Source organism: Acanthopagrus latus, chromosome 1 (genome assembly GCF_904848185.1).
Source record: "Acanthopagrus latus isolate v.2019 chromosome 1, fAcaLat1.1, whole genome shotgun sequence".
In the NCBI taxonomy this organism is placed as follows: Eukaryota; Metazoa; Chordata; class Actinopteri; order Spariformes; family Sparidae; genus Acanthopagrus; species Acanthopagrus latus.
Window position 1 is genome coordinate 15,025,597 of NC_051039.1, and position 25,231 is coordinate 15,050,827.

General features: G+C 40.3%; 1 protein-coding gene across 5 annotated transcripts; it reads left to right on the plus strand.

The window, feature by feature from the left end:
- Positions 1-876: 876 nt before the first annotated feature.
- Positions 877-23,926, plus strand: pds5a (PDS5 cohesin associated factor A). Of its 5 annotated transcripts, none has more exons than XM_037072533.1 (34): positions 877-1,034; positions 1,964-2,116; positions 8,575-8,778; positions 9,033-9,119; positions 9,206-9,303; positions 9,612-9,738; positions 10,844-10,924; positions 11,031-11,171; positions 11,793-11,908; positions 12,456-12,550; positions 12,688-12,833; positions 12,950-13,101; positions 13,686-13,799; positions 14,016-14,097; positions 14,209-14,257; positions 14,368-14,507; positions 14,952-15,067; positions 15,599-15,704; positions 15,842-16,002; positions 16,366-16,489; positions 16,637-16,795; positions 17,422-17,490; positions 18,009-18,145; positions 18,374-18,497; positions 18,783-18,987; positions 19,499-19,613; positions 19,735-19,867; positions 20,850-20,969; positions 21,235-21,297; positions 21,526-21,677; positions 21,753-21,840; positions 21,923-22,182; positions 22,371-22,551; positions 23,527-23,926. In XM_037072533.1, exons 2-34 carry the CDS (start codon positions 2,003-2,005, stop codon positions 23,563-23,565), a joined length of 4,098 nt encoding a protein of 1,365 aa, XP_036928428.1. In that variant the 5' UTR covers positions 877-1,034; positions 1,964-2,002; the 3' UTR covers positions 23,566-23,926. The 5 variants fall into 5 exon arrangements, with proteins under 5 accessions (XP_036928428.1, XP_036928510.1, XP_036928667.1 ...); XM_037072615.1 differs by lacking the exon at positions 877-1,034 and adding an exon at positions 1,113-1,261; XM_037072772.1 differs by lacking the exon at positions 877-1,034 and adding an exon at positions 1,566-1,841.
- Positions 23,927-25,231: the final 1,305 nt, after the last annotated feature.

The window sequence follows — 25,231 nt, forward strand, 5'->3', positions numbered from 1 at the left end:
AATGACAACCAATCTTGTTAAGTATAAAAAGCTTAGGCTTGCTAGACACGTTTTATTAATTGATCGTGTTGTGTGTAAAATCGTAATCTGTGAAGAAACTATTAGCTGAGTGAAAAATCTCCATCTGAAAAGTAGTCCATTAAAGGTACAGTATTAAGTAAGGTGAAATTGAAACACTCAAGTAATTTTCAATTACTTAAATTTGTGCTGGAAACGATTTTCAGGAATATTAATGTAATAATAGTTAGGAATTAAAATTGAATATATGTTGAATCTGAATTTAGAAACTTCGTCCCCATTACAGGTCAGCTTTCATCACGAACGCACATAAACAAATGAGGCCTACAAAGTCACAAGGTACTGACACAATTAAGATAGTTATAGCATAAACAAATTGTTTTCTTGAAATGTGTGAGGATGGTTGTCATTTTACAATGTTTAATTACTAGATGGTCGCCTCTGGTGTCACCACTCTCAAAGTTCATCGAATAGAGAAGGTACATGTGTGGAATTTAGCATTAGACGTAGTGAAAGCAGAAATAAGTGCTGACACACTTCACATTAGCTTTTTAAACCACTGAACCAGCAACAACGACTACAGTTATGATAATAATGCTCAATATGTAGTGTAGTAGATTTTCCTTTTAATAAAGAAATTTGAATTGAATTGAATTTGAAATTTTATTTCCCGATATATGTGACGCAAAAACAGATAACATGTCATTTACCACACGTTAATTCATAGACAATCACAGTGATTCATTTAAAAATAAAAATAGTTATAAACAGTTATTTTCATATGTGCAAGATAAAGCCAGATGTTGGTGAAGGACAGAGTGTGACTGTACTGTACGAGCTGTTTGTTTCTGACTCCCGCCATGTATTTGGCGCTGCAGTACTCCTGCGAGACCGACGGGGGCGCTCTGCACCCAGCCTTCACACAGACAGCACTGACTGAACGGACAGAGAGCTTTGTGCCGAAAACTAAACCCAACCTGTGTCAGACTAATGAATTAAAACGGCCCACTTGAGAGGTAAATACTAACGAGGAGACGCTTGGCAAATATCCCGCGGTTTGAGTCGTAGTTGTGTGTTTGAAAACAGATTCATTTTGCATTTGTTGGGCTGTTGTAAATCCTCCGTGGGGGCAAGTTGGTGGTGAGAGAGAGGAGGGCTCAGGGCGACGGTAGCAGCCCTTCTTCGCCTGTGAACTAGCGGCAGTACGGAGCGATGCGTTGAAGTTGAAAAAAGACAGTAACAAGTAAATTAGCTTCGTTGTTAAACTTCATAAAGTAGTTGCATTTGTTGTAAAGCACAGGAACTGACCACGAGCATGGCTATTTTAGGCATGGATGATAGGATACTTCACTTCCTCTGTGATTGTCTGTAGCTGGAGATGTGATGGGTACCTGAATAGTTTGCGGCCTACGCTAGCAAAAGTGGGCTAACCAGTTAGCCAGCACGGCTAACGTGTAGCAGCCACTCGCTGCTACTTCCTTCCCGCAAAAAGCTAGCCGCTAGCCAATGATGTTTGCACTGCAACTAGCTAGCTAGCTAATTTGATAACCTGTATGACAGTAGACGTTCACCGGCTGCTCTCGTGTTTGTTTTAAAGTGGTTTTCTAGCGACTTCGCGGGTGTAGCAGCTACAATCATATCGAAAGAGCATTTGAGCTTGTTTCTGCAGCTATACGGTGTTTGATGAGAGATTTACGGAAAATATGGGGCTGATGTTTAGCTGAGGTGTTTTAGCATGCGAGCTAATAATATACACAATGCTGATTTAATGTTGGCTTTCTGTCCGGAAAGTTTTGTGGATCGGAATATCGGTAAATATACAGGTGCGGCGTTGACAATTTTAGCGGGCAAAATTGATGATAGGTAAATGAGAATGGTGGTTAAAACGAGGTTTTGGTAAGTGCGGTAGCATGGTTGTGTTGAACTTTTGTTTTCTGACCCATAGAGGCCAGTAGAAGACCGTGTGGACCATACATCAACAAGCATGGAGTTCCCGCAACAGCAGAAACCGGCGGGGGACGGAAAGATCATTTATCCTCCCGGAGTGAAGGAGATTACGGACAAAATTACCAACGATGAAGTGGTCAAACGGTTAAAGGTATGTTGATGGGGTTTCTTGCTGTCAAGACACCATTTTCTGCCAGTCCTCACCTCACGCATCACTCTCCAGCCCCGTGGCACATCGCCAAAACCCTCCTAACTTTGTGAACTCCTGTATGTTAAGTCATAAGAGGCATTTCCTCTTATTTAGACTGGTTTTCTCAATCCGCTGCCTTTTTAGAGTTTCGTGATTGAGTGTGATGTGACACATGAGATACTGCTCTTCAGAAGTATTTTAAGTCTCCAACTCTAGCAGCACTTCATCTGATCCCCTGAAGGTCTGAAAAAAAGGGGATGATCCCAAAATGTGAACACAAGAAAAGCAAACACTGCTCAACCGAAGCTATTTTTACTGCGAGGAAACAAAACGGTGACTCATGTTTGCATTTAGTCCAGTTTTGAAAGTAACTGTCATGCTGTTATAGATATGTATATTATGACAACTCACTGGCCACTTTATTAAGTACATTTGTTCAGCTGTTTCTTATTGCAGATGTCTAATCATCCAATCATATGGCAACGACTCATAGTAAATAGGCATGTGATCAAGATGATCTGCCGAAGTTCAAACCAGGCATTGTGTTGGAAAGAAAGGTGACGTTAAACGTGGCATGCTTGTTGGTGTTAGACAGGCTGGTTTTCGTATTTCCAAAACTCCTGGTCTTTTGTGATTATCAGGCACAACTATCTCCAGTGGTAGTTCGCTGGGAGAGAATACTTTGTTGATAACATAAGTCAAAGGGGGGGATTATGTACCATAATGGTTCAAGCTGATAGAAACGCAACAATCTCTCAAATAATCACCCACTAGAACTGAGATATGCAGAGCAGTGTTGCTGGACGTAAAACACGTTGAAACATGAAACAAATGGGCTCAGGCAGAAGACCAAACCGGGTGCCACTCCTGTCCATTTGAAGCTTAAAAAAAAGGTTGTAATCGGTGTAATCGTCATGAAAGCATGGATTCTGCCTGCCTTGTATAGACGGTTCATGCTGGTGGTGTTGGAGATATTTTATGGCCCACTTTGGGCCTACCTGAGTGTTGCTGCTGATCATGTTCATCCCTTTCACTGTACTACACAGCATCTTCTGGATGCAGTCTATCCAGCAGTTTCAGAGCAACATTATGTATTCACATGAGTCATCTTTCTGACCACCTAGCAAACGTATGGTCAATATTCACTCTATTTCAGCTCCTGTTTGGTCTCTACCAACTCTAAGGGAATTGTCTTGGTGTCAAGGTGCTACATTTTCCAGTATGTTCACCAGCTAGTTGCTCATTGTGTTTGTCTGATTTTGATGCTAAACAGGTAGTGTACAGTAAGCTTTTAGAGCTTTTTACACTAAAATAGCTGTGAGAGTGAACTAAAAAAAAGCTGAGTTGTTGCACAACTTAAGAATGAGTTGAATGTCTCCATAAAGTTTTGTAAAGCTGAGAGGAGCTGCTGAATCCAGGGAGAATCATCAGTATGTTCATTACTACTACTAAGTCACTTTTTCCACATTGTCCCACTGTTATTTTATACATCATGGCTGCTTAAAACATGGGTATTAAACCTTCTTACATTCCACACCTTGAGCCACGGCAGTTTCTAAGTTGGCATCTTTGCTTACATGTGTCCCGTGACTCAATGTTAATCACATTAGATTGTTTACCACACTAATATTGAAATGGTTTCCTGACATCCAAGAACTGTTAATGGAGTAGCATTGTGACCGTAACACATACACCCCACGGCAAGATGTACAAATGTACAGAATGACATGTTATCGACTGTGAAAGACAAATGTTTATGGATGCATTTAACCTCTGCTGTGCACTGCTAAGAGTTGGAAAGGCTCCCACTAATTGCATGTGCAGTAATCTAGCCAGTTGTTTGGTGGAGGAGATTTAAGATCTGTGTCGTGCTGCCAGCAGGGCAATTAGCCAGTAGACAGCTTATTTTATATGGTTAATGTCTCGGTTATTCAGTCACTCTCATGTGCAGTCAGCCACCATCATAAGTCTTGTAGTAGTTTGGGTTATTGCCTGTGGTCAAAACTTCATTGCGGATGTGATGTTGCAAAGTTTCAGTTTGGAGTCCATATAGCACCAGACTGGTCAACCTTTTCATTTAGTCTCCCCATTCGAATAAATACTCATGTCAACATGCAACACAAGAAGCAAAGTCTTCAAAGTGTTTTTCTCTGAATGTAATGTAAATATTTACCAGAATATGACTGAGTCTAGTAAATAAGTGAGTTTGATTTAAACCTGCATGTTGCTATGGTCTGTTAAAAATGATCTGTTTAGAGTCTGACTTTACTTTAAGCATCTCAGCCTGGCATGCATGTAATTATGTGGGGCTGGATCCTGGTTTGCCTCTATTTGGTAGGAGCTTTTATCTGGACCGTTTGTTTTAAACTCTGGTTTGTTTTTTGCTTTCATCATTTAAACCTGTTACATATATGCATGAGTAGCAACAAGCTGAGTCTGTAAATCTTGTAATAAATCACAATTAAACTTACTTAATGTACCGGGTGGATTTATGATAATCTGAGGATCGTCTTTGTCACAAAGGAAGAACAGATCTGCAGCGCACTCTTTTGAAAACTCTTATTATATTTTTACTGCAGAAAGCAGGGCTTCCTGGATATTTGTTTTTTTAAGTATAAAATGCATTGGTGGGAATGCATTTGCTTTAAGGAGACATTTTGCAATAACATTTGATGATATATGCATCCTCACTGGCCACTGTAGGGAATGCTAATGCTGCTAATTGCCCGATTGTTTATGATGATTCGTTGTTGGGTACTACAGCTGAGTGGGTGGGCCTCGTCCAGTCTTCATTACTGAAAAAAAAATCAACTAAACTTGAGAATCTTGATTGTTAGCGTAGCCTCCACATTGTGCAACCCATAGAGCATGCACACACTAGAGACTTCCACCGGCCGAGCAGCTAATTTCTGGTTTAGCCTTCGTATAGCTTGAATGCAGTTATATTGATTTAATCTTGAGGCTCTTCTCTCTCACTGTAAGTTTATGGGAAAAGTCCTTTTGGGCCCCTGTGCATTACATGATGTATGTACAATAACATGGTTTGCCACTATGCCAAATTGGCTTCAAAGCCCAGAGCTGTGACAGGGGGCTTGGTAGAGACAGGGATTTTGAAAATGTTAGCATGCAGATTGCAGAAGAGGTGGAGAACTCTGCTGCACACTAGCAATATCTTGTAGTTCCCCTCAATAGACAAGCCTTTGGGCGCATTTTGTATTTAAGAACTTAATAAACACCTTTGCATGACGATTAAGTATTTTGTGACAATGTTGTACCTTATCACCTTAGAGCCACTGTTGTGCTGAATTTCTTTTCATGTTTGATTTAACGTAGTCCAGGGGTTCAAACCCCTGTCTAACCTGTCTGATTGTAATGAAGGATGAGGGGTTAAACGTTAGGTTTATGACTCTTCCCAGGGAAAGGAAATGGTTGTCGGTTAACAGTTTATTAGATGTTATCGGAGCTGCTTGCATGAATTACTGGGTTAAACTGTGGCTGGATTTCAGTTAAACATTCAGCCAAAGCAGAACAATATATTTTGCATTAGTGGGCAGATTAAAGTAACTTTTATTTTGCCAATATTTTCTTGATTAATCTTTTAATTGGTAAGACTATAAAAACAACAATGCTGAATTGAAATGAATTTCCCATAGCCCTATTTGACTTCTTCAGTCCATAACCCCAAACAATCTCCATTCATTTTTTACATTTGTTCTTGAAAAATTGCTAAAACAACTCGATTAAGGTAGAGGTTAATTTCTCTTTGGATCGACTGTTTGTTAGACTGAGCTAAAATACTTAGTAAATAAACTAGAAATTTAGGGTGCAGACGCCACATACTCGCAGACCAGCAGGCCCACACACTCTTCTGTGTGGAGAGCCTTCACCGGCTGGGTTGTGACTGTTTCAGCTTGGAACGGTGGAGGGTTGGATAGAGTGTATGTGTGTATACGTGTGTGTAGGAGTGAGTGTGGTGCTCTGCAGTCTGCTGGAGCTGTTGGCCCATCCCCCACCCCCGCTGGCTGCCTGGCTGTATAGTGAGCTCCGCTGCTCTGCTTCGCCTCACTCTTGTATACACACACTCAGTCCTCACTCCCGCAGAGGAAGTGGTAGTTTAAAGCGTGGTGTCCTGATGTCTATCCATAAGACCTGAGATGTTTGTAAGACTGGTGTGCATTCAACCTCCTGACTGGGGAAAAGGCTTAAATACGATATAGTGTATTGCGTATAAGTTTAGCCATTTTAACCTTTGCTATGATATAATCCAAATGGACAAAGGGTCCAACCTGTATCAGCACTGGTAAAGTCATTTTCTACACAAATAAATGTGTTTTAGGATTTACAGTACACCATTAAAAGCCTTTTAGTGCTCAAATATTCATAGCACACCTGGAGTAATGGTAATATGTTTGTTTGTATGTTTGTTTTTTTACCTCAAATGCATTCTTTAAAAAGTGCAAAAATATTGTGGATTGTGGGGGTGTGTGGGGATTGAATTCAGTAACTCTCGGTGATAAGGGATTGTCGAACACTTGAGTGGTTCGGCTGAGATCTTAAGCTCTACATTGCTTTAGCCTCATTTGGCTCGTATCCAAAGTGGACTGAGGTGTAAATTCAGGCCAACAGTCTCATGTCAGTTCAGGCCAATCTCAACACTCCATTTACAGCAGACCACACATAATGTAAGCATGTTGTTGAATTATTTGTTTTAGGTTTACTGTTGAGGCCAGTAACATTAAAACCTATTGAGGCAATGTGATTATGATTTTGGCCTATACAAATAAAAGTCAAGTGTTCAGTTTCAGGAGTTGGTTAACGGCACTGCCATAATCAAGGCAACAGGAATAAATATTAATGTATTATTTTTGTGCTCTTACGGACTGATTGTTTTAAAGCTGGTGTATTAAACGGACGACTAATCGCATGTGTTGACAGACAGCTGCCTATAGTTCTGAGGGACTGAAGCTGCTGTGTGTTTTTCTTTCTGAATAATCCATTCTTTATTTAACATTTTTAACTCTGGCCTGACACTCCAACCCAACCAACCTGCCAGGCCACTAGAAATTCTCCCACTATTCCCGATGGCCCATCCGGGCGGCTCTAAGCCTTGTTTCTGGTTTGAGACTGCATTGTTCAGTGTCTCTGCTCTAAATAATGCCTTCACATGAAACTGGATGCAGTCATTTTTAGTAGACAAGCTCTGTCAGGCCAAGTGACTTGTTACTGATGCGGATTGTAAAGTGCTGTGGATATTTGCTTAAGCTACTCTGAATGCGCATGTTTACAGTTCGTACCAAAAATAAATTCCTTGATGGTTCTTCCTCATTTGCTCTTGGTACATGATGTCATAAATAACTAATTGTGTCCCGTTTAGGATGGAGGATTTGTTCAAGAGTTTTAAAAAAAAAATGGATTGGACACTATGGGTCAAATTATGAGAATATAAATAATAATTTAAGTGTTTTCCAAGCTCAGAAAAATTATTCGTCTGTATATTGTAATGATTTTTTTTTTTCGAGTATGTTTTTGTCATTGTGACTTGCAAGTTTGTCGTGGCCACTACACTGAAATCACTTATCAAACTAGACCTGATCTTGTGTGCTTGGTATCTGTAACAAACAGGGTTATGGACAAGTGAAATTGAGCAACAGAAGCCAGCAGCTTCAGTTAATGACAGCTAGCATCAGTGTTTCCCAGTAATTGACGTGTCTCTGGTGGTCTGCCATAGTCTTAATTTGCTGTACCATAGTCTCATATTGACCTAAAAATATTTTCTCGCCTCTCATAAGAGTGTCGAAGATCTTACATTTCACACTAGTCAGTCTTTATGACTGTTAACAATAGCTCATAGGTTTATGTAAACATTGTATTGCCAAAGCTTTGTAGTAGAGTACTTGTTGTGAGTGCTGGACTAATCACCTGGCAGCAAAGCCCTAGCTTAGTGTTAAATTTGATTATTTTCTACATTTTATAGTTTCCAAAATGTTCTCATTTATGGTCATGTTGTTCAAGCTATACCCTCTTAATTCTTCTCTCAAAGTCCACCGGATTGATGCATCTAACTCTAAAATGTGCAAAATTCTCTTCTAGGGGAAGCATGCCTCCAGACCACATAGACGGTCTGAGGTGCACCCAGCATAGTCTCATGACATCCTGTGGGAAACTGTAGCATCATTGGATTCGGTCTCAGGGTCATTTTGCACTTCAGGAGCACCGGCCACACATTAAAAAACTGTTGAACTCCGGTCCAGACCTTCCGCCACAGCAGCTCCCCACTAATGTTTCACTCCATTAAACTGAAGCTGTGATGCATGCTGTATTTTTCTTAAAGCGTTTTCAGATCACTCCGCTTTTTCTAAAATTTGGCCTGCCCAAGATGTTCCTATCTCACGGTCCTTCCTCGTCACACTGTTTCACAGATGGTGGTGAAAACCTACATGGACATGGATCAAGACTCTGAAGAGGAGAAGCAGCAGTATCTCGCTCTGGCACTCCACCTCGCCTCGGAGTTCTTCCTCAGGAACCCCAATAAAGACGTACGGTTACTGGTGGCCTGTTGTCTGGCTGACATTTTCAGGATCTATGCTCCCGAGGCCCCCTACACCTCCCACGACAAACTCAAGGTTAGGAACGGACCATGGACAGTTGCATGAAAATCCCTTATGAATTAGCTATGCAGTAACCTCAAGAAAATTGTTGTCATCACACATTTCAAACCATTACGATTATATTTTTCCAGTGCCCACTCTGGCAAAATCTGCTGTTTTGAGAGCTTGTCTGGAAACACTTTTTTTTTTTTTTTTTTTTTTGAGCACTCACTAATGCAAGCCTAGAAGCATTGTACTCACGCAGCAATGTTTTCCCTTCTTGTCTACAGGACATCTTCCTGTTCATCACCAGACAGCTGAAGGGACTGGAAGACACCAAGAGTCCCCAGTTCAACAGATACTTCTACCTGCTGGAGGTGAGGAGCTAAAGCTAAACACTTTCATTTAAGGGACAGCCAAAACAAGCTGCTAATGAATGAGTAACATTTCTTTGTTTCCATAGAACCTGGCGTGGGTGAAGTCCTACAATATTTGCTTTGAACTGGAGGACTGTAACGAGATCTTCATCCAGCTTTTCAAAACGCTCTTCTCTGTTATCAAGTAAGGCCAGTGTTTAACTGCTGCTGTTTCATTTTTATTAAAATCTCTTCATGTCTTCTTATTGTTTTATCTACATACTGAAACAGTACTATTTATACTAGTTGGCTTGATTAGTCACACTTATTGATCAGCTCTCTTCATGTCCTCCTTTTTTTATAAAACACGTTTGAAAGATGTGGATTGATATGACACCATGTTTGCAGCTAGTTACAATTTTTTACTGACCTTTTTATCTGTGTTTTATCGATTTTGCTTATCTTATCTACACTTGATCAAAATGTCCCTGTCTCTTTTCTCTCTCTCCACAGTAACAGCCATAACCAGAAGGTGCAGATGCACATGATGGACCTGATGAGTTCCATCATCATGGAGGGCGATGGAGTAACACAGGAACTGCTTGATACGATCCTCATCAACCTCATCCCTGCACACAAGGTGGGAAACACACAAACACATTCATATGTATTATGTGTCATTTGGTTTTATTTGTCTTGTATATAAGTTGATAGTTTGGAAAACTCTAGATCAGATTTGCAGCACAAGCACTTGAGACCTTTGCTAAAAAACAGTGGCTAATTTGAAGTTTCGTCTTATTTCCCTCTTTGCTTTCTAATAATGGAAACCTATTTTGAGCTGCCTTAACCACAAGAGAACTGTTATAACTCTAAACTTTAATGAATAGCTTCTTTTGATGCACCCATGCCGGAGAGAGCCATGTCCTGAGGCATTATGTTTTCTGGTTTTCAGTTCATTTGTCTGTCCCATATTTGGGAACGTTTGGGAACGTCTTAAGGGAATTTCTTCAAATTTAGCACAAACGTCCAGTTGGCCTTGAGGCGCAACTGATTAGATTTTGGTGGTGAAAGGTTACTGTGACTTCATAAAACACAATTTTGGCCATAACTCAAAAATGAATATGCTAATATCCATGGCAATATAGTGATGACCTCCATTTTGGCCAAGAAATCAGTTAATACCTTTTATTAAATTCCTCCTTTAAAGTCTTTATTACATGTATTATATATGACTGCGATGAGACTGTAAACTGCAACTGAACTAGTACACTGAGGCATACGACTGTGAGGGGATTATCCTGGTGTATTTTTCTTTGTTTTTAGAAAATGACAACAGTGGTCTGTACTTATTTCTTAACTGACGTCATATTGGACACTCAAATAAAATCCAATCAATCTTTATTTGTATGGCACTTTTCATACATAAAGCAGCACAAAGTACCTCACAGAGATTAAAAACAACAAAGAAAATCAAGAAAAGAAAATCAAAAGAACCCAACCATCCCACCCCCACAGATATGCACAGAAAGATACACAAATACATACACACTCACACATACGCACACAGACCCACCCACACATACACTAGCTGTCACTAAAGAGACGTGGCCGAGCACTGAGACCTGAGGCACGGAAGAAGCTACCTTTGACCAAAAGCCTGAAGTTCTGTGTCCCTGGGAATGTTTAGATAAGATGTTCATTGTCACTTGAACTAACTGATCAGTGTTTAACTTTTCTTGGACCAGAACCTGAACAAGCAGGCATATGATCTTGCCAAGACGCTGCTGAAGAGGACCGTCCAGACCATAGAGACATGCATCGCAAACGTGAGTAGCAACCTACATGTCCCATTTTTTTTTCTTAGTTTGTCAACATAAAATGCTATTCGTATTGCCAGTACGTCTTTTTAAACAAAGTTTTTATCTCCATCAGTTCTTCAATCAGGTTTTAGTGATGGGAAAGTCATCAGTCAGCGACCTGTCGGAGCACGTCTTTGATCTCATCCAGGAACTGTTTGCCATTGACCCCATGCTGCTTACCTCTGTCATGCCACAGCTGGAGTTCAAACTTAAGGTGAACAAAACACACACAGTCACAAAATACAGTATATCTCACCTCATTGTACAGGAGTATACTTGTCCTACTCAAAGAAGTTAAATCACTAACTTGATTAACAACTTGAATTTGACACTACAACATTTGTAGGACAATATTTAAGGGCAGTGAACAAACTGCCAGATTTTAAAGTGACTATCACAGGGCTGACATATAGAGAGACAGAGCCATCATTCATGCTGACACTCACACCTCCAGTCAGTTTGAAGTCATTAGTCAGCTTAACCTTCATGTTTTCGGTCGACCTAAAATGCTAGAAAACAACCAAGTGCTGATGGTTTCTCGGGTTGCAACACTGCGAACACATTAAAGAACGCCTCTGCTGAGCAGGCAGAGTGGGCAGCTCTCATACTGCTGCTGCTTCTCTATGTGCCACAGGCTGTTTATAAATGTATTAGACAAATATCAGTTTGATTGTTAACGATTTTCTGTTTCTGTTCTGACAAATACGATTTTCTTAATGGCAGCAATGCTGAGAATCCTGGCTCTGCATGCAAATGTGCTACATGTTGTCCAGGTGCCAAACCAGAGTTTTCTGACTGGAGTACATTTTCCACGTGTTTGTTTTTGTGTGTGCAGAGCAATGATGGTGAGGAACGTCTAGCTGTTGTACGGCTGCTAGCTAAGTTGTTTGGGGCCAAAGACTCAGAGCTGGCCTCACAAAACAGACCACTGTGGCAGTGCTTCTTAGGACGGTGAGTTACATGCGCACTATGCACAAATGCAAATTGATTTTTTTTAAGCTGATCCAGTTCAGTCAGGAGAGACTGATTAACTGAAAAGTATGACGTGATAAATTTTATAGAATAGACAATTACATTGATTTCTGTGAAAATACCACATTTTTCAAGAGCTGGTTAACTCATTAAGCCACAGTAGGAATTTTCCCCTGTGCTGTCTTTAGATGGTTTTCTCATTTTATTGTATACATTATTATGTGGCAGTGAAATGAAAATAGGAAGTGAAAGCAGCCCAGTGAAACGATGTTTGCATTCTGTCAATTATAAGATAAGTGGTCATTGGAGAATCAGTCAAAGTGAATAGTTGAATAGCTGTCTGATTTGAAATTACAGGAAGTGAGCATGTTCAAAAAGATGAATGAATAAATGAACAATAGTCTTGCTAGTCAGACAACTGCATATTTGAACTCAGACACATTTTCTCCGTCAGTCACTTGTTTGCTCACTTGATTTTTCCTAATATGATGCATTATTCAGACTTTTTCATTATGTTTTTCTTCAGGTTCAATGACATCCACGTTCCAGTCAGGCTAGAGTGTGTAAAGTTTGCCAGCCACTGCCTCATGAACCACCCAGACCTGGCCAGAGACCTGACAGGTGCACTCTTTGCTTGTGTTTTAGAGTTTCTGCCCCAGTGTCTGTTTCACTCTCCTCTAATTCAGTCCTTTCTTCCACATGATCATCTGATCATAAATGTGGGTTAAACATCTTTTTTCTCCTCATTATCCACTCAGAGTATCTGAAGGTGCGTTCCCATGACCCAGAAGAAGCCATCCGTCATGATGTCATCGTCACCATCATTAATGCTGGGAAGAAAGACCTCAACTTGGTCAACGACCAGCTCTTGGGCTTCGTACGGGAAAGGACCTTAGACAAGAGGGTGAGACTAGTACACTCTCATACATGGAGCATCACAGTTACCTGGTTGCATTCCTCATCCTCGCTGCATCCTCATTTAAATCTGTCCTAAATGATCTGTTTTTCCTCCTCCGGTAGTGGCGTGTGCGTAAGGAGGCCATGATGGGCTTAGCTCAGCTTTATAAAAAATACTGCCTGCACCATGAGGCAGGGAAGGAGTCTGCCCAGAAGATCACCTGGATCAAGGACAAACTGCTGCACATCTACTATCAGAACAGCATCGATGACAAGTGAGCATAAATGAATAACCCTAAATAACCCTAACCCTAACAGTTAAAACACCAAAGTCACACAACAACATAAACAAACTAACCAATCAGGGCAACAGTTCACCAACACTCTCATGATCTACGTGGTAAACTTATTGTTTTTTTCAAAGGAGTCTGGTGGCCTTGAACATAACTTTAGGACCTTATTACTTTGCAGATTTAGGTGATTATTTGGTGTTGATTGGCTACTTGTAATCAGTCAGATTAAAAAGTGTTGTGGGTTGGACATTGAGTGAGACCTCAGAGTTGTAAATTAAGCCAGAGAAAGAATGCTGCATCGGAGCCAAACGTAGAACATTTTTTTTATGATTTATTTTATCGGCAACGGGACAAAAAAAAAGATGATCAGCAATATGCTGAATATCCTCTCTGATAACTGGCCAGGCCAATAGCTGGTCTATCTCTAGTTGTTATTACAGCACAGGTCTTCAATCGAAATAGAATTACTGCGAGTAGATCCAGTAGATCAGTTTTATTAGTACAGTGACATTTCTGTGTATTCTGTTTTCTTATATTTCACATTAACTCTCCCGTCCTCTCTACAGGTTGTTAGTAGAGAAGATCTTCGCTCAGTACATGGTCCCTCACAGTCTCGACACAGAGGAGAAGATGAAGTGTCTGTACTACCTGTACGCGTGCCTGGACACAAATGCTGTCAAGTCAGTAAACCTGCAAACCTTACTGACTTAAAGCTAGTTTTGTGATTGTATACATTGACACAGACCTGTACATTTGCCTACAAATTCACTCTCTTAAAAACACTAACAGGTCACCAACATCTCACAAGGACAGTATAGTGATCATCTTTTTTTTGCTACCTTTCCAATTCACCTGTTTTTTTAATCTCTCTTTGTGTGATTGTTGTATGTTTTCAGGGCCCTGAATGAGATGTGGAAGTGCCAGAACATGCTCAGAGGCCTCGTCAAAGAGCTACTGGACCTTCACAAGCTGCCAGTGGTGAGTTGGCACACACCCACTACAGTACTACAAAACAAACCGACACCTCTGTCTTCAGACACTAATGTCCCTGCAAAACTATGACATGTTTCTCTCTTTTTCCCCTTGTAGTCTGAGGCCAACAACACAGCCATGTTTGGGAAGCTGATGAATATTGCCAGTAAGTTGGAAAGCACACAAATATGTCTTTATCCAACCCACACTCTTCGTCATTTCCTCAAAGTGTTTAAGGTTAATTCCTCTAATCCTAGCTCTTCTTTGTGTTTACAGAGAATCTTCCGGACGCCGGTAAAGCCCAGGACTTCATGAAGAAATTCAACCAGGTTCTCGGAGAGGATGAGAAGCTCAGAGTCCAGCTTGAGATGCTCATCAGCCCGACCTGCTCCTGTAAACAGGCTGAGATCTGTGTGGTGAGAGGACACTAAATACTAGTCCTTTGATCGTGCGTACTTAGGCAGACTGACCTCTCTCTTAGACACACACACACATTTTAACACTGTTAACACACTGGCCACAAATGTTACTGAAAATTGTTAAATTTATCAATATTTTCAAGGAGTGTTCCCTGCGACATATATTCCATCAGAAATTGATCTGCAACATATAACTGTATAGTAATTATGCTATATTTTTAAGCTCAATTATTTAGTCTATTAAATGTAAAAAAAAAAAAAAAAGTCAAAACCACACACCCTGAAAAAATTACTGAAACTTTTTAGTTGATGATCAAAATTGTTGGAAATGAATTTTCTTTCAATGTATTAAGTAGTAATTGGAGTAAACGTGTATGAGGACATACATACACAAATCTGTGAATGATGATATTAATGGTGTCCTGTGTGTACTGTGTGAAGAGGGAGATCACTCGGAAGTTGACGTTCCCCAAACAGCCCACCAACCCGTTCCTGGAGATGGTTAAATTCCTGCTGGAGCGCATCGCCCCCGTCCACATCGACTCTGAGGCCATCAGGTCAGAAAACATCCTGACGTGTTCAACAGACTTCAAATGTTGTCACATGTTCTCTTCAAAACTTATACACCAATCAAATGGATAAGAGTAAGCTAAACTGAAAGGGATGAAATTGCAGTGTAAATCCTGTTTTATTGGATAAAAGTGTCTTTTTGTACAATACACAAAGAGGCAGTCATAAGACAGACCAGCATCCTGTGTTCTACTATCTCAGTGATAGTGTCATTGTGTAATACCATGAGCAGGCTCTTCTAATTCACTGAGACACCTGGTGGTGGTGAGGTGTACCTGCAGGCCTCAGATGAGGAGCAGGTTTAACCCTTTCTGCTTTATGGAAAAACACCATGAGAGAGGAAAAGCTTGTACTGAATGACTTCTGTTGCTTAAGTTAGGCAGTTTGCCAGGGTCTTTATGATTCAGTAGTTGATTTAATGTTCTAAGATATCTAGAAATGCCATTTTTGTCTTGTAAAACACATGGGTTTAGATTAGTTAAACACAGGGATTTCAATATGTCATGCTTGTCTTTCAGTGCTCTGGTGAAGCTGCTTAACAAATCAATTGAAGGCACAGCTGACGACGACGAGGAGGGTGTTACCCCTGATACAGCCATCCGTTCTGGGCTGGAGCTACTCAAGGTACATAAAATGCAAGCATCCTGTAATAAATGCCCCAAATAATCTATTTGTGATTACACAATGTGCCTAGGTATGATGATCACTGAACAGATGAATGTTAGAAAGAAAATACATTCACTCTGTTTGACTCCTTTTAGGTCCTGTCATTCACCCACCCCACAGCGTTCCACTCCGCAGAAACCTACGAGTCTCTGCTTCAGTGTTTGAAGATGGAGGATGAAAAAGTAGCTGAGGCAGCCATCCAGATATTCAGAAACACAGGGCAGAAGATCGAGACAGAGCTACAACAAATAAGATCGTAAGAGAGAAATGATATCATATTTTTAAGTGAAAGAGTTTAATTCAAACAATGTACATTGTATTTGACAGCAGTCTGATCGTAAATGTCTGTTTTTGATTTCAGTTGTTGTAATGTTGTGATTGTATTCGGTTAACAATTGCCACAGAGAAAAATAATTTCTGAAAAGAGAATGGATTAAGCTAACCATCTCCAGATGAAGGATATTTGCATTCAGACATGAGAACAATGAAGAAGAGAAGTCACCAGAAGGACTGGAGTCCACACTTGGAGCATTAGCCATGCTTACATATTTGGATTGAATGAAATGAATCATCTTCTTTGTGCAACTTGTCCTGATGTCTGTTCTTCTGTGTCCATCAGGACTCTGATTCCCATCCTGCATCAGAAAGCCAAGCGGGGAACACCTCACCAGGCCAAGCAGGCTGTTCACTGTATCCATGCCATCTTTAACAACAAGGAAGTGCAGCTGGCTCAGATTTTTGAGGTAGGGGATCATTTCCTAACTGAATTATTTCAAAAAGTCTGATTTTATTTACATTGTAAATCATTTTCTTGTCCCCCTCTATTTCATGTTTTGACATTTCTTTGCTCAAGTGCACTCACGCTGTGTTTTTTCCTCCCTCACCTGCAGCCTCTTTCACGTAGTCTGAATGCAGACGTACCAGAGCAGCTCATCACTCCCCTCGTGTCTCTGGGCCACATCTCCATGCTGGCTCCGGATCAGTTTGCGTCACCGATGAAGTCTATTGTGGCTAACTTCATTGTCAAGGACCTGCTTATGAATGACAGAGTGAGTAGAGATAAAACGATGAACTAAACAGACAGCTGCACATATAAGAAAGACAGAACATAACATGTCACGCTCTGAAAACCAGGTTCACCAGAGGGGAAAACAGTAATTGGAGCCACACTATGCAACCAAAGGCTGAAATAGAAATTCCCTTAGCAAGCTAAAATCATTGGAGTGCAGCATGTCAAAGGATTATTTTAGCACCCTATGTTGACCAGAGAGAGGGAAGGTTTATTGACAAACTCAATATTGATCAGTCTCAACCTCCCCAGTTTGTCTTGCTAAAATACCAAATCACTCTAATCAGTACTTAGTTAAATGAGAGTCACATCCCCAATTGTCTTCTTAAAGGCTTGATTACAGATCAGCACCCTCACACAATACAAAGTCAGTGTGGAGCGATTAATTGTTTCCCCTGTGAGTTCGGGTGGGACTTAATTGCTCTCTGTCTCTATTACAAAGTTTTATGTTTTTTAACAACAATGAATAGTGCGTCTTTTTCATTCTTAAAAAATACACCCAGTCTTGGATAAACTGTGATTTTGTTAAATCAAGTTGCTTGTGTGTGTGTACATTAGCAAAGAAAACAGTGAGAATGTGACTGTGATGAACCTTTCTTTCTGTAGTCGGTGGGGAACAAGAATGGCAAGCTGTGGACCACCGATGAGGAAGTGTCACCTGAGGTTCTAGCTAAGGTAAGAAGTAGGGATGCACTGACATGAAAATTCTCGGCTGAAGCAAAATATTATGAAAAACTTGACCAAATATATGCTAAATATGTCTAGGCTACCGTAACCTACTGGTAATTTTTTTCCTATTTACTTTCTTATCTGTAACACTGAATAAGTTAAATCAGTTTTGCTGTTAATAAGTGAGCACAACATAGGAAAGTGAATCTGAACAGATTCCTTTTTACATATTGACCCAGTTGACTCTTAAATTGATCTAAAAAAGGTCTAGTTTTGGTCTTATTGATATTTTGGGATCGATGCGCTTACCCCTATTTTCTAAAGCCCACAGTTTGAGTTTCCCTCTTTGCAATTAGCAGACGCATTCATGGATGCATTAAGTTCTCATACACATTTGGCCTTTTCTCTCAATTGGCTGAATACTGAATGTGTTGTTTTTTACTATTTTTGGTCGAAGATATTCAAAGTCAATCTCAGATGCTTCCACTCATTGCCTATTATTCATGCTCTACTTCTTCCCACAGGTGCAAGCCATCAAGCTGCTGGTGCGTTGGTTATTAGGAATGAAAAACAACCAATCAAAGTCAGCTAACTCCACCCTGCGGCTGCTGTCAGCAATGCTGGTCAGCGAGGGAGACCTCACAGAGCAGAAGAAGATCAGGTAAAGCTGTTTGAGTAGAACTGTTAGTGACAGTTTTTCATTCATTCAGAAAGAGTTAACATATCTTTAAAAAACAAGATGTTTTTAACATTGGGTTCAGTTCATGAATCATTTATTACAGATTAATGTGCAAACTGAGGGGAAAAATCTGCCATTTTCTGTTAATAACATGTTTTATCCTCTCTCCCAACCCTCTGTTCCCTTTTTGTTCTGTCTTTCTCCTTGCAGTAAGTCTGACATGTCTCGTCTGAGGCTGGCCGCAGGTGGAGCCATTATGAAGTTGGCCCAGGAGCCCTGTTACCATGACATCATCACACCTGAACAGTTCCAGCTCTGTGGCCTCGTTATCAATGTCAGTCTCACCTTTACTTCACTGTTTTACAAGCCTCTTTAACGGAGGACATTTTGACATGTCACAGTCTGAGAAGCACAGGCGAACATTAGAAAATTAATGATGGCATAATTCCATTTTGCTGCTTCTGGGTCCTGTTGTTATGCATGCTGACTCACTGACAAAACGAAGCCATTAACGGATCATTAAGAAAAAAGCCTGTTGTGAAGCAATTTTTTTTACATGTGGGAAAGTTAATTTGCAGTATGTCACATGAATAAAGGAAACATTGCTTCCCACTTGCAGGATGAGTGCTACCAGGTTCGTCAGATCTTTGCTCAGAAGTTGCACTTGGCACTCGTCAAACTGATGCTGCCCCTCGAGTACCTGGCTGTCTTCGCCCTGTGTGCCAAGGACCCAGTGAAGGAGCGCCGCGCCCACGCCCGACAGTGCCTCCTCAAAAACATCTCCGTCCGCAGAGAGTACATCAAACAAAACCCACTCGCTCAGGGTCAGTGCTCCACCTGTGGAGGTTTCCACTGTTACACACGGCTTCTGTAGTGATTTTGCACAACGCAGGTCTAAAGATTTGTGATGTGTGCATTATTAGACCGCTGGTTTGATTCTAAAACATACCAAAACCAAGTTTCCTTTCAAATTTAGCAACATTTTTTTTTTACAGAATTTCCAAAAGAAAGAATCAGAAAAAGAAAATGTGAATGAATGTCTGTTTTTCATCCACGAGTGTGATGCAAATATTAGGAGGTGATAGAGTTTGCTTTTGGTTCATTGTGCATAATGCATACAAGCTAAAAGACACAAGCACAATATAAGCAGGTGGAACTAGTGTTGAACAAAGTGAGAAAAAACAACAGCAACGCCACCAAGGGAAAAAAAAGTTAATTTATTAATTTACAAAAATCTCAAAATAAATGTTTTAAAAAGGGCAAATTTGGTTTTGATCATTTTAGGTTATCTACCTCAGCCAAATGTAAACATTTCTCTCTGCTCTCTTCTTCCAGAAAAACTTGTCTCCCTCCTTCCTGAGTACGTTGTTCCCTATATGATCCACCTGCTGGCCCATGACCCAGACTTCACAAAACCCCATGAATATGAACAGCTCAAAGACATCAAAGAGTAAGTCTTGAAATAATGTGAATATGTTTTATGAAAATATGTACTTTTAAAAACTTTCAGTACTCTTACCTTACACAGTCAAAGCGGTGACATAGACCATGTTTATTGTGTTTGTGTGTAGGTGCCTGTGGTTCATGCTGGAGGTGCTGATGACCAAGAATGAGAACAATAGTCATGCCTTTCTTAGAAAGATGGTCGAGAACATCAAACAGACTAAGGATGCACAGTGTCCTGAAGATGCCAAGGCCAATGAGGTACACACACGCATACACACACACATGCTTACTCAATGCAGCAAACAGACAGTTGGAGGAGTAGAAAATCAATAAGCGCACAGCCAGACACACACAAACTTGAAGTTTCAGTGTCCTTTGAATGAACTTTAAGTCAGGTATGTGCAAGATTTCAAAGTAGATTATGTTGTCTGGAGACCTCTCTCCAACAGCTCTTTAGGAAAACAATCCTCTGTTAATAATGTATTTCAATTCATAAAATTGTTTACTACAGTTGGGGAACAGATGTAACATTGACAAACTGATTCAAACTCAACTGGTCTAAGCAGATGGCCACCCACCAGTGAGTCCAGTTCTGGTATAAAGAAGACAAAGAAGAAATTAAACCTGCTGAATTTGGAAAGTGTCATGAGATGTCTTTTGTTGTGAATTGGCACTATACAACTGAAGATTAATTGATTGAAAGTTGTGACATACAGCTTGTTTATTGGGCCTGTGCTTAGAAATAAAAGGGAAAATTAATAAAGTGAATTGACACAGATATGAGGATAATGATGTTGATAAAGTATGGCTATAAAACATGATGGTATAATTTTAACCATCATAATTTCAACATAAAATAATCAAGCTTCTTTTGTAATTCAAGCACATTCCTTATTTTTAATCCGGTGTTCCATCTACCAACAAAAAAAACTTAAATAAAACAGTCTTGTTTCGATTTCCTTGTGTTGAAATAAGCAAGCATGATATAATCCTTATCAAAACAGCTGGTAACAAAAAAAGTGAAAGATATACATTGGCTTCTGTGCTTGTAAAGGAAATCTGAAAACTGCATTTAGTAGCAATTTAGATGTGGATAAAGGGTTTTAGAATCTGGTAATATATTTGTTTAGCTACCTTGAAAGTGCTTGAAACGTGTCGTATACATGACTGGAACGTTGGTCAAACATCATCATCATCATCGTTATCTAACAGTGCGTATCACCTGTCGTTGTGGTTACAGAAGCTGTATATTGTCTGTGACGTCGCCCTCTTCGTCATCGCCAACAAGAGCACTGCCTGTCACCTGGATTCTCCGAAAGACCCTGTCCTTCCCACCAAGTTCTTCCTCATACAGGACAAGGCAATACACACACAAACATACACACCCATGTAAATAATGGCTTTATCTTTGTGGAATATGAAAATGATTTCAAAACAAACACAGGCTACAACCATTACTCTCAGACGAATAAAGGAGTTTCAGAAAATTTGACATTTCTAACATTTATTAAGAATGATAGTAGAAAAATGTTGGCAAACACTTGTGAGAAGTAAGCCAAACTCAACCTTTGTGGTTTGGCAGTTTATACTTATCAAAGTTTTTCTGCTGTGTTTTCTTCTTGCAGGAATTCAAAAATGACAAAGAGTATCTGTCGACAGAGATGAGACAAATGCTGCTCAGTGGAAAGGTAAATGCAGCTCTGTAAACAGGAGCACCACTTAATATTGCTCTCAGTTACTGAGCAACCCACATTAAAGGTTAACACTGCTTAAAATTGTGACGTGCGTAGTTTTAAATGAGTGGAGGCAGAGAGGATTTCGTGATATTTTCAAGCCTACTCAATGATTATTTTTACGCACAGTGTAATTAACAGTTTAATATCTACACCTTCCAACCCCCACGTTTCTTTCTGCAGCCTAAACCAGCACCAGTGTTGGCAGCTGTGAACAAGCCTCTGACAGTGCCAGGGAGGAGGATCTTCACCAAGACCACCACAGCCTCAGATACAGCCAGTAACACCAGCACCAACTCGTCCCCACTGAGCTCGTCAACCATCAACAAGAACAGGTATGCACACGTGCACCAGCACCAGTAAGAAATAATGTTTTCTTCAACCGAGTGATTGTTGACCGTTTCTTGTAGTAACAGCAATGCTGCCACTGAGTCATCAGAGAGTCGAGCGCAGGAAAACAACGAGAACCCGGTCATCAAAAATGACGAGGTCAAGAAGGTAAGCTCAACCGGACGCCAGCTGGATCTGCACACACTGCAATGTTAGAGTTGTCTTGACTAAGCTGTCCTGTCATTCTCAGGATGAGGCGAGTCAGAACGCGACCCCTGACGCCGAGACAGAAGCATCGCCTGTCAAACGACGTGGCCGCCCGCCCAAATCAGCTGCTGCTGCTCCTGCGGTGGCCGAAAAAGAGGGAGTAGCAGCACCAACGGGCGGTGGAGCCGGCAGAGGCAGGAAGAGAGCAGCTGACTCCAACCCATCAGCAGAGTCAGTGAACAGCAAGGTGTCAAAACAGCAGCAGAATGATGAAGGGACAAAGAGACAGATTGACTTGCAGAGGTGAGAGAGAAGCTTAGAAATGGTGTCACAGATGGCGACTTCGGTAACTCAGTCTATCGTGTATATTGAAAAACAATTGGGGGGGGGGTAACTTTAACTCTGTGTGCTTCTTAAGCTGATGCCTAATGAACATCCTCATATCCTTAGATTCCACAGAGATCCTTTACATGTCAATTCTTCTTCTTTAGGGAGAATAAAAAAGTGATGAAGTGGGAGTCTGAAGAGGAGACAGGGAGAGCTGTAGGGACAGGTGCCCTCATCCTGGGCAGCGAGGGGGATACTGAGATAGAGCTGGAGTCCAGCCCAGAGGAGGTTCCTTCTGGCAGGCAGGGAGACTCCAACAGTGGAGACAAGTCAGGCTGGTTGGCAGTGAGTTGGTTTAGTCCAGGTTGTGTGTAAACACCGCTTATCCAGCCACAAGGTTCACTCACAGATGCTAGCTACTTAAGGAAGTATTTCACAGCAGGAAAGATGGCCTTTGCATGGAATCAGCTGTCTTTGCAGCAGAAAGACAGAAATATTTTTGAAATTGGTGCCAGAGAAAATGTGAAAAATAAGGGCAGTGTTATTTTCTTTCACTGAAACAGTAGAAAACCTACAACAACCAGATTCCACTGCGTCACACTGGACAGTAACCACTCCTGCTGATGGATGACAAACTGCGGGTCGGGCAGAGTTTAGTTTTGGCTAGAAGTCTGCTTTGAAAGTGGAACCAGTAAGGCAGCTAGCTAACAAAACAATAGTAGTAACAAACAAATAGTAACGAGTAACAAACAATATTGTATTACGTCTGAAAAGTTCACTAAAATATGTTTCTGAAAAGAGCTGAGGTGAGAAATAGTGAATGGGATCGTGATTCATGTTTGATCAGTTTCCCAGCCTGTTTTCACAATACAGAAACATTATAGCCTCAAGTTCACAACCTTTCTCTACTACAACAGTTCACTAAAATATGTTTCTGAAACAATTTTAGGCAGAAATGGGCAGCTACACACCAGAGTCTTGCTTCATAGTTTATCAGCTCTGCCTAGTTTTGGTGAGCTGCCCCTCACACATGTACAGACATCAGTATCCATGCTTTATTCCCTTAATTAATGAAAATGTATTTTAACTTCTGCCATCATCTGCAACAGTCATCTACGTTTAAGGAAATCTCTTGCTGAGAAGACACAATATTAAGTTGAAAGTTTCTGTCAAGGTTACTTTTCATTAATCTTTACCAAAGAGTCCCATTCTTGAAGCAACAAGCCACAGATGACTGTGTCAGTGTTGGGTCGTCATTCTGTTAAGATGGTAAAGTGAAGAGCGTCGGTTCACCTGAGTCCAAACTTTGTTGTCTTTCAGGTAAAAAGGAAAGTGGTGAAGGTGAAGTCAAGACTGTAAAGAAATGGGCCAGATTCTTCCGTATACCTTCCCAACCCTCCGCACACCGCTCCTGTGACTCTAAAGCTTTCCTGGACACATTATGGACCTTTCTTAAAACACACATGTACACATACACACAAACACACACACACACACACCACTGACATCTTAGAAGGTTTTAAATACCTTTATAGTCATAATTTGAAGCTCATTGTATGTAGGTCTTACTCAAAAAAACATGTTATTTTTTTCCTTTGTGTTTGTTGCTCTTTGCTTCTTTTGTGGAGCCATTTTTAAGAAAAAAAACAGGATGGACATTTTACAAACGTTTTAATCTGGTTATGATTGTTGCTTATTAAATTCCCTGGGAAAAATCCTACTGCACGTGTCCTGACCTCTTCCTCCTCCTGTGTGTCACGATATGTTCCATTCAAGCTCACCGGTTTTACTGAACCAGTTATATATTGTAAATACCAATGTGCAAATTTGCAGTTGAACTTTTTGAATCTCGACTGCTGCAGCAAATGATGAAAATACCGGAACATGATAACAATTCACAGATAAACCCCCGCTTAAGCTCTATAAACTTTGGTACGTTTAGATGCTCTAGCTTGTTTGTAGCATCACAAACCCTCAGTGTGTTCTCTTACCTGCCAAACTGTAATGCTCTCAAAGGCCTTTGTTCATTTACAGGTATTTAGTGAGTTCAAGGATACATTTAAGCGGTCCAACATTTGTGGACACTGTGCTCCAGCTCTGTTTCTGACTCATCTTCTCGATGGGAGCTCTGAAAGGAAACTGTTTGAACTACCTTTTTGTATTTTTTTTACTGCTGAAGTATGAAACTGTACTTCACTTTGGAATGCATAAATGACATATTACTATACAAGCATGTGTTCAGGTTTTTGTTTCTTTTACAATCATATTTTTGGGGGACTTGTGTCAAAGTCAGGTCAAATTTAGATTTTAAGCATCGAGGGAATGTTGCAGGTTTGCTATTGAGCAAGTATGCCTATTGTCATGATGGTATTTAATTTTCATTCTAGAAACTAAATGCTTTTAGATGTTACCATGTAATGCATTTGCCTATATAAGCATTTTTATGAAGTGAGGATTGGCAGATGGATACTGCAGTATAGCAATATTCCGATACTCGCAAGCTGTTAATTTGGTGTGGATGCCTTTTATCGAAACTAAAATTATATACATGCAAAAGTTGCTGGCTGCAATTTATTGCTACATTTCACAAGCTCAGTTCTTTCTTCGAATTATTTTCCATTCTCAAGTTTCTGTTACAGAATTAAGAGGAGCTTAATACCCTTAACTCACTGTAACTCTATTCATACTTGACACAAACTAAATAGAACTCACCAACACAGTCGTGGTTTGTCTTTCAACAAGACTCAACTGTGGTTTGATGTGAAAATTCTGGAGCTCTACGCGCCATTGTCGCCAGCTGAGAGACCTCAAAAATTGTGGCCATATTTCAAACATTAATCATAGTGTTTCTGTAAGATACTGGATAGTTGGTACAGTTGTTAGTATCTGTATCAGAATCAATAAAGATGTATCAAAAAGTATTTTGGAAATACATAATTAGAATAACTTCTGACATTAAAAAAAACAATCTTGTCTGACTCTGGAAATTTGTGTATTTGATTATGGAAAAATTGATTTTGAATTT

Bases quoted from the DNA above. Each gene is read 5' to 3' on its own strand.
- pds5a (XM_037072533.1), top strand. From the start codon at position 2,003: ATGGAGTTCCCGCAACAGCAGAAACCGGCGGGGGACGGAAAGATCATT. The intron at 12,551-12,687 runs GTGCACTCTTTG...TTATCCACTCAG, and splicing joins CCTGGCCAGAGACCTGACAG to AGTATCTGAAGGTGCGTTCC. The intron at 13,102-13,685 runs GTGAGCATAAAT...TCCTCTCTACAG, and splicing joins CAGAACAGCATCGATGACAA to GTTGTTAGTAGAGAAGATCT.